General features: G+C 35.4%; 1 protein-coding gene across 2 annotated transcripts in view; it reads right to left on the bottom strand.

Moving 5' to 3' along the window:
* The window catches only part of UNC5C (unc-5 netrin receptor C), a gene marked incomplete at its 3' end in the record, with an annotated part of 359,207 nt that overhangs the window by 44,190 nt on the left and 299,202 nt on the right, over nucleotides 1-15,815 (bottom strand). Inside the window, exons 8-10 of one of the 2 annotated variants that reach the window (XM_081304710.1) lie at nucleotides 3,501-3,557; nucleotides 1,339-1,530; nucleotides 95-439 (exon numbers count right to left, since the gene is read on the bottom strand). In XM_081304710.1, the coding sequence (XP_081160836.1) occupies nucleotides 95-439; nucleotides 1,339-1,530; nucleotides 3,501-3,557 (594 nt within the window). The remainder of the gene's footprint in view (nucleotides 1-94; nucleotides 440-1,338; nucleotides 1,531-3,500; nucleotides 3,558-15,815) is intronic. The other variant, XM_081304711.1, reaches the window with a different exon arrangement.

Genomic DNA, 15,815 nt, shown 5'->3' with positions numbered 1-15,815 from the left:
CACAGTTAACTTTTCAGTTTAATAAGAAAACAGAGATGTGGGGACAAAAATGTTTTCAAGTTGCATCTTTGCCATTTAAACCTTTAGGAATTACCTGAATTGGGAACAATAAGGTGGCCCCCAAGGGAGTTGAAGGTGCCAAACGCTGTACAGGATGGGTCCGTCTGCCTGGCGAGACTCTGATTCTTCAGGTTGAGGGCCTCATTCTCCAGCAAGGACTGGGTCATCTGCGGGGACAGCTTGGCTGTAAACTCAGAGAGGTCATCTTGGGGAGTGACAGCACCCGAGGTGTTGTACACTTTGATTTTCAGATTGGGCAGTGGATCCAGAATTGGAGAATTGGTCATTGGGATTTTGTCTGAGACGTCGTGTAGGGCGTAGACAGGTCCCCTGTACATGGCTGCTGCTGAAGTGAGGTCTGGGGGCACCGCCAGAAGATCTGATTTAGAGAAAAGAGAATTCCATTGGCATTCTCCATTCAGGCCAGCCTACATAAGTCAGACACCCCCTCACACTTTCTGAGCCAAAAGCAAAGCAGCTCAGCTAATGTTAGAGATGGACAGACTCTCAGGCTCTGCTGAAAGCAGGGCAAGTGGATAACTAGCATCCATTTTGTTACTGGCTCATTCTATATTTTCCTTTGAGGTCTATTCACTTTACCTAAAGGATCTGGCTGTTGCAACAGACTGGGTTGAAGAGTATGCCCCATGAGGTTCCCATTAGGTAACAGTGTCCCTTTTCTATATTAGATTTGGGTTCATTTGAAAACCACTGTATTCGTCGTAATACAAGGTATCTTGTCAAAGAAGGTAAAGAAAGAGACTAGGAAGTCAGTCCACAAATCAATGTTCTTTTTTGCAAAACAGAGGTTAAAAAGTGTGACAGAGCAATGTGCCAGGGGGGCAGAAAATGATTTGTGAACACTGTCAACTCTTTTTTTTTTTTTTGGTACTTTGGATTGAACTAAGGGGCACTCAACTACTGATCCATATCCCCAGCCCTATTTTGTATTTTATTTAGAGACAGGGTCTCACTGAGTTGCTTAGTGCCTTGCTTTTGCTGAGGCTGGCTTTGAACTTGAGATGCTCCTGCCTCTGCCTCCTGAGCAGTTGAGATTATAGGCATGTGCCACCACACCTGGCATGAATCTTGACAACTCTTAATTTGTTTTGTGGAATGACATCAATCCAATAATGAATAAAATCAATAATGTCATTGTCCTCAATGAGCTTATGTTCCAACTGAACTAGAAGACTGAAACATCATTGATCTTGAAACCACCTAAAGAAACTTCATACATGCATGAGTAACAGGGTGTGAAGTGCAATGTCCACCAACCTTGTCTGGCGGCCTTGATGTTCACAGGCTGAAAGCCCCCATTTAGGGCTGAAGAGTCAATAATATCAGACTCAAAGTCACGATGGTTCTTCCGATACACAAATAGGGCTACGACAACAGAGATGGCCAGGCAAACAATCACTGCGATCACAATCCCAACATAGAGAGCAACATCATCCGAATCAGGAGCAGCTAGAGGGAAAGATGCAATGCTGGACTAACTGCTTAGAGAACTTTCTCACAGTACACATATGTATTGCTATAATTTTTTCAGACATTTATTGCCTTTTTTATAGGTTAATTTCAAAAGCTATATAAAATGACTGTGGCCTTTCAGTGGAAAATTATCTCTGATTTCTTTTTCTTTCTCTCTCTGCATCAATCCACCCACTAATCTATCTTATAATTGGGCAGGATAACAGACCATTTATTACCAGGCATATAAACTAGAGCTAAAACCAGCCCAATCCATGGGGGGAAGAGTTTATTATTCTTTCAGATGAAAAAAAAAATGGAAGGAGTTTTGAATTCATTGATAGTTCTTTAAGAAACATAAACACCTGGTGTGTTTGGAATCTGTATGTTTATTGAACCAGAATATTTTTCTAAGAATCATTCCAAGTCATAAAATTACTTTCCATAGTACTCTTCTTACTTTCCCTAAATCAATGAAGTGGTGGATGGGAATAGTGTAACTAAGAAACACAAGTATTAGGAAAAAATATATTGAATAAGAAAGGGGTGCTTTTAGAAGGCCCAGACTTGGGGGCCAGAGGTCAATTCTGGTGATTCTTGCAAAGTCCAGGCTTTTGATACAGATACAGTATTATCTCTGAGAACCTTCAGCTTCTCGTGGGCCTGTCAGAGATTTACATTTGAGCTTGACATTACAGGAATAAAATATAGCTCTATAATGTACTAAGTCAGATATAGCTCTGGCTCAGTGATCATAAAGGCCATACTACCCCAGGGTAAACATCTGACCAATACAAGGTGCCGTCCCAGGGCACCCATGTTTGGAAGAAGCAAGAACAGAACTCCTATAAGTGTTGTATGTTCCTTGGTGGCATGAGACACGTTTGATCTAACTGGAAAAGATGATAAAAACTGATAATTTAAGCCAAAATTAAACCTTTGTTGAACTACTTTGAACATTGTTAAGTCTCTGGTTTCAGTTTTCTGTGACTCACGAGAAATGCTCAGCAAAGCTAATTAAAGTTGCTGCTCTGCTCACTACAAAAGAGGTGTTTCAATTGATACTTCAGGTGGTCAAGGCAAACTCAAATTTTATGGTCAGTTTTATACACACGTATTTGTGGGAGAAAGAATTTTCCAATTCATAGGTTCTGTGACCTCCTAAAATTTGAGGAGCCACTGCTCTTTCCTAAGGCTCACAGCCACATGGTTTATATGGGGGACATAACTCATTCCTTCATTTGCCAGTGGATCATGTGATAACCCACACTCTCCAGTCATGGTATTTTTTGTATGTTGGGAATATAAGTGAATTTGCTATTGGAAATTGCTTCATCTCTTTTAGCATTTCATATTTAAATGTACTATGGAAGATGATGCTTTCTTCTTATAAATACTGTTCATTCTAAAATTTGCAGAATATTTATTGTCCTGTCAATCAATCAGCATTGACATATTTTTTTTTCCAGACAACCAGTGACATCCTAAATACTCCTGACTATGTGAGCACTACTCTTAAAGTGCTGACACCTCTTTTCTGCTGGTTTTTATCTAAGGCTTTGCAGGAAGATTCTGAAGTCCAGTTAGAATATTATATTGAAATCCTTAATGTTCTACTTTACCAGGCCATAATTACTTACTCAACATTCATGATTTCTAGCACAATAGGTCTGCATTTTCTCAAACTTTTCCCTTTTAATATTTGAACCCTGCCCTTTATTTATATCAGCATGGTACATGATATGTTTTCTCAGTTACCAGACTGACAGATTTTTAAATCAGGCAGAGACTTGAAATGACCCTTTCTTCTCTTCTGCATCAAAAATCTAATTTGTTTTTCATGTTAGAATATATTAGGTTCCTATTTCCTGTGTGCACATCTGTGATCCAAAGAAAGGCAAATTTGAACTGGGGGCAATAATGTTAAATGATTATTCAGCAACATAAAATCCAAACATCAAACTTACAAGAAAATCCATATTCATTCTGGGTTCTCTGTTCAGTTGAAATAGGATAAATGAAACCTTGAAAAGAAAAAAAAATGAAACAAAAATGGGAACAAAATCAAATTAATGAAGGAAACAAAATGGGAAGCATGAAAAATGGTTTAATTAAAAGAAAAGGAAAAGAAACCTGTGGTCCTTTAAAATTCTGGTTCAGTACAGAATTATGATTTTTGCATCCCCTGTCTGCTCTGGAGCCTCACTAAGAATTAATAAGGAGGCAGATTGAATTTCAGAGCAAAAAACTGGTCTCGAGTCACTAACTTTGGAGTGCTTAAAATCTTTCTTTTATTGAGCATAAACTCTAATGGATCTAATTTATTTCAGACATCAAGGGTTATTAGCATAAGGAAAATCTTTTTTCCTTATCCATGCCATATGTTTTAATTCCCAGGACATACTCAGTAAGGATCTAAACAGTTTTTTTTCCTGTTTTATTTAATAACAGCTCACTCTTGGTCTAATAGAACTAAAGGAGACCTGTCGTCATTGGTCAAAGGTTAAGTATCCATTTACTGAGCTGAGTTGTGACCACCTCTCCCCACTACCTCAAATCCACTTTTTGTATTTTCTGTTGTTTCCTGTCTCTTTCATTTAATGGGAATCCAATAGGGATTGCCCAGGGATTGAGCAGTTTGTAAGTGCAATGGAAACTGAATGTTTTTTATTTGAAATCATTTGAAAATCAATAGGGCCTAAAGGTTATAAGGTTATTTATTTTAGGGCTTCAAAAGAATGTTGTAAATTGGGGAAAAATAACCTCATATCAGCTGAAAATAAAGAAATAGTACTGTAAGGTTTTCTTTGTAATGGATTATGAAGTAGGAAACCAATAATTATAACAACATAATACTTAAAATGGTAATAATGTGAAGTGGAAGAAAAGAGGAAAAAATGTACAACATGAAGTTCTTGAAGTGAAAAATCTGTGGAAAACTTTTAAGTATAATTTACAACTGTCACCCACAGTTCCCCAAGATTCAATATTCTGCAGCATATGAATTAATCAAATAACATAGCACCATTTGGATTAATCAAATGAAGATGAACAGGAAGCATGCAAATTAAATATTCCTAGTAATACTCAAGGGCAAAAAATATAGGGAAACTGCAAGAATCACAATTAATTGGTTCAAAATGAAAGGTCTGTAAAGCTTTAATACTAAAAGCAACTCTAAATCATGCTTCAGGTTGCCCCTCTGCAGTTTGCAGAGCACTCAGTTCCTATGAGCTATTTACCTATTTGGGAACTCATTCTGGAGACACATGCAGCGCTACTTTAATGAAAGGAAGGCTTGCTGTAGCACAGATAGGTTTGCTATGAATTAATTTTTAATGCTTTATTTTAGAGCAATGATTGCAACCTCCTACTCAGTTTTATAAATATTATATTCCTTATTCTAGTTGTCTGAGTCCATGTATTAGGTTTGATTTTCATTTTTAAACATCTTTGCCTGGTAATAACCTTTTTCCATTTGTATTCTATGAACTCAATAAAAGGACATCTGGGACAGATAGAGGCTTTATTTTAGGAACCCAAAGACTTATGCCAAAACAAGTTCACTGCAAATGGGGGAGACCAGATAACAATGTCAGGGGTTTGGAAATGATGCTGCTATGTAGAAGGTAGTCAAAAGACTCACTTTTTACAGGTGAGAGGGAAAGGGTAGGAGCATGAACTAGGATATTTAGAAATGTTTTGATGCTTACCTGGAAAATTTTGGTAAAGACCTACAGGGGCATATTTGAGTAAGCAGAAGAGTAACTCTTACAAGAGAAGAAGTCTATGTCCATAGATAAATAACATGGCCTGTTTACCCCACCAAGCAGTTCTGAGTTTTCCATTGCTTATATCCTTATTTCCCCAACAGAATTATTGTTCTTAACAGGCAGATCAAAATAATAATTTTGATTTTAACTTCTACTTTCTCATATTTATTTAGATTGGGATCACTCAATAAAAGTACTTGTGCGTTATGTTATTTTTATGAGACATATTTAATTCCAGGCACAACAGACTTAGAAGTAACTCATTCATTCAACAAATGCTCTTGAACCCTTCTGTATTCTGGGTTCTATTCTAGGCACCAGAGATACTTTCTTGCATTCATGGAGCTTATGTTCTAGTTTAATAGAAAATACAGAAGTAAAATAATTTTGAGTATTGAAAAAGTCCTTTTAAAAATAAAGCACAAGAATGTTCTATGATTGGAAATAAAGGGATGGCCAACTTAGAGAAGAGGGAAAAATTTTTTCTTATTCAGATGAAATTTGAGCTGTAAGTGAAATTTAAGTGATGATGAGGAACCAGCAGGATAAACATCAGGAGGCAATAAGGTTGCAGGAGAGTGACAGCAAGTGTAAAAGTCCTCACAAAGAAACAGAGTGGTTAGAGGGTAGGGAATAAGGTAGGAAAGGGAGGGGTAGGGTCCAAGAGGTGGGTAGCAGCCAGATCATGTAGGCCTGGTGGCTCAGGAGGAAGAGTTTTAGTTGCATTCCAATGAAATGCAAATCCTGGGATTGAATTTAATTTTGAAAATAATCACTTTGGTGTCTCTACAGAAAATAAATTGCAAAAGGAGGAAAATGATAGACTTTTATAAACAATTCTATAATGTGTGGCTTGAGAGATGTACATCAATAGGTATATCAATATATTTGATGAAGTATTTATGTTTCAAGCTGTTCTAAAATAATATATATATATGTATACACACACACACACATATATATATATACATATATACATATATATATATATATATATGTATATATATATAAAAAATCTCATCCACAACCAGTTATTCCTCGTAAACAATTAGGACCAATCTAGCCAAACCATTATTTTCCAACATGGGGAAATTAAAAACAGAACAGTATTAAGTGTGTTCAACAAAAGCTCAACACCCCAATTTACTCTGTTATGGAAACACTGATAAAGGGTTTTGGAAGACAACCCTATAAAAAATCTCCCATCCCTTTCAAAAAACTTCTGCAACTACAGAAGTAAAACATCACTTAGGAGACAAGAAATCAGAGAAGAAAGGGATTACTGTTCCATCCCCTAAACGAAGGGAACACAGAATCACTTTCCAGAGTTTGTTTTTATGCTTGTCCATCTGATCCGCATGTCTCTGAACAACAGGGGACATTTTCTTCAGCTAATGAGGTAACCCTGCTGAGAGTAGTCCTAGCAATAATGAAAAATAACATCTCTGGGAGAACACAGCACAAAATAATTGTTAGTGTCTCTCTGGCAGGCAGGTTCCTAAGTTAAGGATTTCAGTTAACTTTTCTGCTACTTGAAAGTAATGCAGACTGAAAAGACACCAAGGCTGAAGGCCAAAGCAGTGGAACACATGTGAACTTTGAGTTTTTTCAGTCTCGTGAACTTCAGTTTGAATCCTAGCTCTGCAAGTTCTTTAACTGTGAGAACTTGCTCAAACTAATTCCCTTCTCCAAGCATCGGTTGTCTAATCTGTGTAAGGGGCTATGAATACTTGCTTCCATTGTTGTGGAAAGGATAAATGAAATTTGGAAGGTGTTGGTATATTGCAGGCAATCAACAAATGACCAGCAATTATATCTATATCATTATGATGCATACTGCTAAGCTACACTAAGAATTCTTAAGAGAGATTTTATTTGTAGAGTTGATATAGCCTATTATTTAATGAGGAAACTTAGGAGGTTTTTGAATTTCAGTTTCCCTGGTTGTTACAGAGACAAGGAGCAATATAATTTTAAGTCCTATGTACTCTTTAACCGCCTCTGCTCAAAGAGGTTTATACCTGGTCTTTGTCACTTCTGACAAAGGTATAGTGACATGGTTCAAGAGCAAATTTCCAGAGTCAGAGTGAAAGTTGATTCTAACAGAGTATCTCAATCAGGAGATACCACTTTTCTAGGAGATGTCTGGGAAGGGGCAGGAGCACTGTTTTTTTTTTTTATTGTATTAATTACAAGGTCTAGGGGGTTATTTTTGGTATTTAGTGAGGATGGCCAAAGATATGTCCTGTAATGGGAGTCTTGCTATGGAAAAACTTTTGGTGACAAAATGCACCTCCATGGATGAGAACACTGTCACCTGTCTTGGACTGATAGAAAAAACACAGGCCCACAGCTAGGGAAAGGACACTGCAGGCCAACCCAGGGCTGTGCTCCCCTGGAAAATTTGTTTTGTAAAGAGAAGATTTTCCTTACCTGGAGGACTAGGGTCTGGAAGTTTGTTTGTGGACAGAAATGTTAAAAAGTGAGCGAGGACACAAACAGTTGGAAAACGAGAGCGGGCATCCTCGACAGTTAGTGCAACAATCCTTTTGCTTTAAAGCCAGCTTAAAATTCCTCACAACATCATTTCAAGAGATTATCTTGTCCAATCTTTTTCAGATGAGGAGACTGAATCCCAAAGGTGAGAAGTGATATTTTCAAAGTTGTACAAAGTGTTAAAATTCAACCAACTGAAATTGGTTTCCGCTATCTCATCAGTAGCACTGACCACCTGCAAGTTTTGCAAGTTCCTACACTGGGATGGCACCCCTTCATCCACACATGGCCATTTTTTGGCTGATGGTGTTAAGGTGACTTGAGGAAGGACTTTTTCTAATTTGTCCTAGGACATTCATCTATTAAATTAGGGGCAGGATTGTTCATATTTTTCAGCTAGTGTCTTAACTATTTTAAAAGATCAAAGCCAATTATTTTTTAAAGGAAAGAAAACTCTCCCTGGATTTTATATTGCAGTAACAACACATTTTCTTTATGTACATGGACAATACTTAGTAATTGTTTAGTAATATGCCAGGAGTAGCCTATTTAGTGGACTTATATTTGGGAATCCTCAGGAAAAATGCCAGAAACTAAGTGTAAATCTCTCTTTTCCCATTAAACGGCAAGTATTTTTATTTTTCTAGTCTTTAAAAGTTTTTTTTTTTAAAGGTGGTATATATAGTAGTTGATAACCAAAAGTGATCATGGTTTTACGATTAAATTTTTTAAAAAAGGTAATACAGACTGTTTCTATGCCATGAGTAAAATGTTTATAGAAAAATTATCCAGCAAATATGCCAATGTAAAAAACGTCACAACTTCTAAGCATCACCAGCCATGTTTATAGAAAAATTATCCAGCAAATATGCCAATGTAAAAAACGTCACAACTTCTAAGCATCACCAGCCAAGTTTAAATTCAAGGTCAAGTCTATGCCTCTATCATCTTGGAATCATCACAGATCATAGACTAGAACTTCCTGTTTTAACACTTTTAAGCACAGAATGGTAAAGGGATTTGTCTAATATTCAAAGCTGGTGAAGCAGCAGAGCAAGGGTCAAGTCTCAGCCCTCAGGCTTTAGCCCTGGACTATGTAAGTACTGGATTATGTAAACGTTAATTAGTAGATTTAAATCAGGAAGGATAAGGAAATTATAGAAAATGGCTTGATATGTTCCTGGCTTCATTTTGAATTCCATGTTTAAATGAGCTAATGTTAATGATTTAGACTGAAAAATACCTCTCCATTTGAAACATCTCTATTCTTGAAATTTAGAAAGGTGAAATAGAGAGGTTTTCTTCCTCAAATGAGACAACATCCTAGTAGTGTCTTTTGTCTCAAGAGTGGGGCAAGCAAACAGGTGCATCACACCTTGGTCCAAGGTAACTGGAGAAGCTTGCTGGAACTATGTTGCTGTGGATATATGATAATCTTGTTAAATTTGTCAAAAAATCCTACAATAAAAAGGAAATATTTAAAGGAGAAACATAATTTCTTTCAAGAATGATACCATCAGGAGAAAAGGAATAAATATTAATAACTGGAAAGACTATACATCAGAGGAATTCTCATTTTAAAGCAATAAAATCTGGCAGCCACTTGTGTCCAGCATCCCAGAGCCTGCTTGAGAACAGCCTTAAATATGATACAGATTTGGGGTTACATGTTGGCTGTGGCACTTGCTGTGGGCATTGGGTAGCTTGCTTCAATTCTATGCCCGAGTTTCTTCTTTGCAAAAGAGAACTATTAATAGGGGTTTATCAAAAGCCCTGTCTATAAAGTTATTTTTTTCTTTCTTTCGGAGTTAATTAAGTTGAACTTGAAGTTGATTTTGTTTCAGGATGGCCATGCCTAACACAGAAGATTGGAGAGGCCACTTGGCAGGGCCTGACATCAGTACATTAAGGTGCAAAGTGAATAGAATTAAAGTTGAATCTGAAATTCCTGTAAGTACAAAATATAAGATACAGTAATTTTTATGCCATCCAAAATATGAGAACCACTTATGGAATACCTAACAGGAGAGTCTATATGAAGATACCTGTCTTTATATTAGGTCTTCAAACTGGAGAGAGGTGAAGTTTTATAAAGTGTTCCATCTTGCCTTCAAGGTTTATTTATTATAGTTCAACATAAAGCTGCATCTACATCCTTAATGCATATAATTTTAAGATGCAGGGAGGATTAAAAAATTTAAAATATGCTCTGATTCATATTTTATACAGGGATGAATATGCAGGCTATGCATCTGATATAACTATAGTTTATAAGTACATTAACTATTTTCTATAAAAAATTATATTTTAAAATGACCAAATATTGAGTTAGTTTTAGCCCTATTTACCTACTTCACTAGACAACCTCATAAGACTTTATGATCCTATCATTAGAAGGCTTTTCATTCCCAATGGATTCCACCTTCTCCTTGACCTGCCTGCTTGGTCTTACTTTTTACTGGTAATTTTATACTAAGCCACAATGTGGAATTTTTCTCACCCCAATTACATTTCTTATGATGCAAATGTTCTTACTAAAACCTCATGGGCCATTCAAAATAAACATGTCCAGATTCTCTTTTTTCCTTTCAGGTCAGTTCTTATCTTGCAAACCCATCAGGGTTGCACTAATGATGTCAAAGGTCAGGTCTGTCAAAGACACCCAGGGTCCTTTATTATAATTTACCACTCTTCTGAGGGCTTATGTATTGATGGGACTTAAGGAACTACAAATAAATGAATACATAAATTCTAGGACAAGACAATTGAAAAGAACATTTGCTTATCACTGTTGTCAGTAGCCTAAGTTTGCCATTGTTAATCTGCTTCCCTGGACTTCAGAGGTCAGTTGGCCATAGCCCTGATCCTGATGGTAACTAACCATACCCTTCTGAACAGGAATAATATAGAATTAACATCTCAGGATGTAAAAGTCTTATCTCATGACTCATAGTATGTACAGCATAAATGTCTGAAACCCATCAGTTCAGTAAAATCATCCTCATACATCAGCTCTTCAAGTGTTTTCATGTAGTAGACTCCATCCCCATCAACGTTTGTATTTTAGTTTTTAATATTTTAATATTTCTATTTGTTATTGATGGACCTATATTTATTTATTTATTTTCATATGGTGCTGAGAATTGAACCCAGCACCTTAGGCAAGCACTCTACCACAGTCCCCCATCAACATTTTTTTAAAAAGAACAATGCATTATTAAATCTAAAAGTAATGCTATCCTTCCATAGCAGGAAAAGTATCTGATAGAAAAAGTAAAATAATGGAGAAGCCTAAAGTAAAGTGGCTGAATCCCAGAATATATCATCCTATCTGCTAGACTTATAGGCCAAAAGGAAAATGTAGCTAACACCCTTGTCCTGCCCCCATGTGCCCTCCTGCTTTGCTCTGTTGCTTGCACAGTGACTTTTCTGGGTCCCCTCAGAGCTCCGAAGACCTTGCTTTTGTCTCCTCACGCTAAACTGTTTGGGGTCCTATAGGTGTTCATCAGGTTTCTATGGGCTAAAGTTTCTAACCACATCCCTGCTTTCAAAAGCAGGAAAATGTCTTAGCAGAAAGGAAAAAAGCAAACCACACTGATTATACCGGAGACTGTCAAGCACTGTGTGGGGCAGGCAGTCCATGTACAGAATATTTATTTGCCATCTGGGACACTATGCGTATCAAGAACTATACAAACATGGCTATGACATCAGCTTCTTCCAAACTACAGATAAAAGCACTCACTGTCTAACCCTCACAATTATGCTTTCCTATCAAACTGCTGTGCTGACAAGAATTTCACTGGGAACTGACTAGCACCTTTTCAAATCTTACGCTGGGTGATTATAAACACATCATTCTGAAGTCAGGACATGACGGTTTGTAAGGTTAATTATTTCCCCACGTTAAATGCACCTGAGATTCTGGGGGCCCTCGTATGCAGCGTGTCCACACTGAAATTTACACATGGAGAGTTCTGCTACTTCCTCTGGTGAGAATTAATGGAAGAGCTGTGTGACATGTAAATGTTTTAATGAGTAGAAAGTGCTAAATTTGCAGAATGCATAACATTTTAATTTCCCAAAGTCAGGAAGTTCACTGATGCAGACACCATTCTAGGCAGTTCTTGTTTGTAAATTGCAATTTTTAATTTGTCTTCTGTGACATAAGCTCTCTTCAGCAAGAAGGGAGTAATTCTAAAATCAGATTTGAACTCTTACATATGCCCATGTGAAACTTCAAACCTAAAATAGGATTAAAAGCTAAAATCCTTATGAATAGTTGCAAGAATGTAATAATCTAATCGAATGCATTCATAAATATAGATAAATCCACATTTCTGGACCAACCCACATATACGGTCTTTAGATTGCTATTTTCAAAAGGAAAAGGTAAGCATGGGTTAAACTATTATATCCAACCATGAGAAAGTAGGTCTTATAATAAACTCATTATAAAGATTATCAAAGTTAAAAGTTATCAGATCTCCGTAATACAATTTTATTTGAACATAAAAGGTAAATGTATTTGTTGGCTTAGCATTTTTGAAGGTTTATTAAGGGTTTTCTTACTTTCCTTATCTCTAGATATTAATTAATTAATTAATTCATTCATTCATTTCCTCTCCCTCCCTCTCCATCCTTACCTCCCTTTCTCTCTCTCATTAGAACTATTTCATGTAATCCTATTTTTTAACTGCAAATTGGGGGGGGCAGTGCTATTTTCATATCATTTTAGGGATGATAATAAAGAAATCCAAATATTTTAATGGATAGATAGTCCAGTGGGCTCTCCAATACGGCCTTCTGAATAAGATGCACTATTCTGTAGTGCTATGAAATAAAAACAGTGAAATTTGCTGTTAATATTAAGTTTCCTTTTTCATACCAGAGTGATTAGACATATGTTGTTATTTTCAATAATGTCAAACACCTCAGTCATTGTTCTTTCTTGTTCAATGCAATCCTTGACATTTGATGTTCCAAAAGACTTTGGTTTTTAAAATTTTTTTGTTTATTTAAAAAAAATAACAATGTGCCTATAAACCAAAAATGTTCAACTTCTTTCTGGGGCATTAATGATTCTAAAGGTTTCTAATTATCTTTTAATAATAGCCTTTAGTTAAATTCTACCAATTTATGGAAGTTCATAATTTAAAGGTTCTAATGTGGAAACTACCTTTTTAGGCCAAAAGACTATATAGCCTGTGTGTATGTGTGTGTGTGTGTGTGTGTGTGTGTGTATAAAAACTATGTAAAATATAGAGTGATGTATACGAAAGGTTGAAAAATTTAGTGGAACTTTTGAAATTGCTTAAAGATTGTGATCTTGTTTCATAAGTGAATTTACAAAGAATCGTGCACGGATTTTGATTTATCCAACAGTGTAAGAATAAGAGAGTTGCAAGGACAGAGTAATGTGTATATGACAGGCAACTGGGAAATAATGCAAAACTATAATTCAATTCCAAGCCCCCATGTCTTTAAAATACTTATTTACTGGCTATAAGTAGCTCTTGCCACCTAGGGTTTTATACAGTGAGGGCTTTCTGCAGGTATTTTGTGAAACACTATTCTTGGTAATCTAATTTAAGCCAATGTGACCAAATTCTCAGAATAAGTCAGTGATATTGTTCTGCCTCGAATCCAGAGAACCCTGCTTCTAAGAGCTTACTGTTCTCTAGCCTATTGTCCACATTTCTTTTCAAAAATGTTATTTACAATTATAAACATAATAAATACTAGATATAAAGAATGTTTAGAATATAGCATTTTTTATGTAGAAAACATTACATGCACTCTCATAAGCCCAGAAAATGCATAAATTTTATTGATCTTTTACCAAAAAGCATACTTCTATGCAGTTATGACAGAAATATGTATACATCCATATTCTGCTTTTCTATGTGAAATATGAATATTTTAGTGGCAGTGTAAATGTTCTATTTTATAGGAGTACCATGTATTACTTAACCATTACCTTAACATTGGACTTTGGGTTTAAATTTTTATAATAATAGAAAACAAATACTATAGAAATATTTGAAATGTATGTTTTTAGGTATTTAGCAATTATATTAATTGCTTTAAAGTGTAGTCATTGAAGTAGGATTACTGGGTCAAAGGGTACCATTCACCAATTTTAAAGCTCTTGATTTACATTGTGAATAATTGCTTCCACAAATAATTATAAAAAGTTGTATTCCTATTAGTGAAGTATAGGAGTTTCCATCTAACTATACATGTCAACATTTCCATTGTTATGTACTTAAAATACTAAATAATACTATAAGTTATTTTCAAGAATGTTGATGAAAAATTTCAATTATTGTTATTTGAGGAAATACATGGGCTTCAAGATGTCTTACATGACATCAATAGGCTAGCAAACAATTTTGATAATTTTTTATTATTCAGTTGAAAATTAAACATTCTAAAAACTATAACTTCTAAGAGAAAATAATCCTATGAGTTAGAACAATGAGCAAGAACAATATCTTATGTATGTTATTTAGTCACAACATAAACTAGAATTGAACAAAGAAAGTCCAAATAGATGGTTAAGGCCATTAACTGAAAATTTAAAGATAAATACTGTTAAGTTCTATTTCCTAACTTTACCCTTTCTTTGTAGTTATGATTTAAGTATACCATACATACTCAGTATAAAATTTGATTTTCCTCTATAATTTTTAATTTCCTTTATAGTTGAGTTTAATTCATCTATACTCTGGTCCCTTTAATATATGTAGATTTATTTTTAGCATCTTATTTATTGTTGGCATTCACTATGTGTTTTCTTCTTTATTTATTTATTTTTGCTCCTTTTCAGCCCTTAAAATTTTTATTTTGAACTTATCCATTCAACTTTTACATTTGTCTTAACATTTTAACTGGAACATTTGAGTCATTAAAATTTAGTGCAAATAACATTACTATTGTTTTCCTGAATAGTATGTGAAAACTGGAAAATTCTCAGTTGAGACCTTTCCATGCATGTGTGCATAGTTGCAAGCATTTTAAAGAGTCAGTTCTTATTTTTGGCAGTTTACTCAATGAGGGTAGTGGGTACTCTCTTACACAATTGTTTGAAAATCTTTTAAGTGTTGTTCTCTTGTGTAGTAAATGTGCAACTTTTTTAAAATATATTTTTTTAGTTGTAGATGGACACAACATCTTTATTTATTTATTTTTATGTGGTGCTGAGGATCAAAGCCAGTAACTCAAATGTGTGAGGCAGGAGCTCTACCACTGAGCTACAGCCCCGTCAACTTCTTACTCTGTCCTCCAATGGGTCTTAACAGTTCTTTTACATAATCATATTTTTTTTGTCTTTCTTCCCTGTATTGTAGGAAATTTCCTGAGATCTACATTCCAGTTAAGTAATTTTCCCTTCAGCTTTATCTATAGCTTTGTCTGATTTTTAGTCTGCCATTACATTTTAGATTTGTCATCATGCTTAATTTCTAGACTTTGATTTTCCCTCAAATGTGTCTGTTCTTTTAACAATATTTTCTTCTATAACTGTATTTATATTACATTTAAAACATAGTCTGTCTTTTCATTTTTACTTTGTATAGGGTCTTGATCAGATTGCTGTATGAGTATGTTCTTAACATGCTAACTATATATTTCAGACTCTCCTTTACAGTGAACTGTTTTCTTGGATGATTTGAAACTTAGTATTATAAGTTTATTTTCAGGGCTGAGCTATTTTTGTCATAGACCAATGCACTTCGATTGTACAAGGGACCCAGATGAGTGGCTTGCTGGTTGTTCTGCTAGTGCCCCAGAAGTTTTACTCAACACGTTAATTACACATCTTTTGTTTTTGCTGCCTGTACTATATCCACACCAGAGCATGCCAGAGCTGGGTGTACTAATGTGGTTTTACTATAGGTTTTATTTAAGTGAAGACTTTGTTTTCCTCTGACCTACCATGAATTTTCCTGTGGTTTCCTTGGGCTGGTGGGTGAAAATATCTCTGTCATTTCTCATGGTGAGGCAGCTATT

Source organism: Spermophilus citellus, assembly GCF_964194105.1.
Source record: "Spermophilus citellus genome assembly, chromosome: 8".
NCBI classification, from domain to species: Eukaryota; Metazoa; Chordata; class Mammalia; order Rodentia; family Sciuridae; genus Spermophilus; species Spermophilus citellus.
Note: the sequence above shows the minus strand (reverse complement) of the source record. Positions and strands in the feature narration are given on the sequence as shown.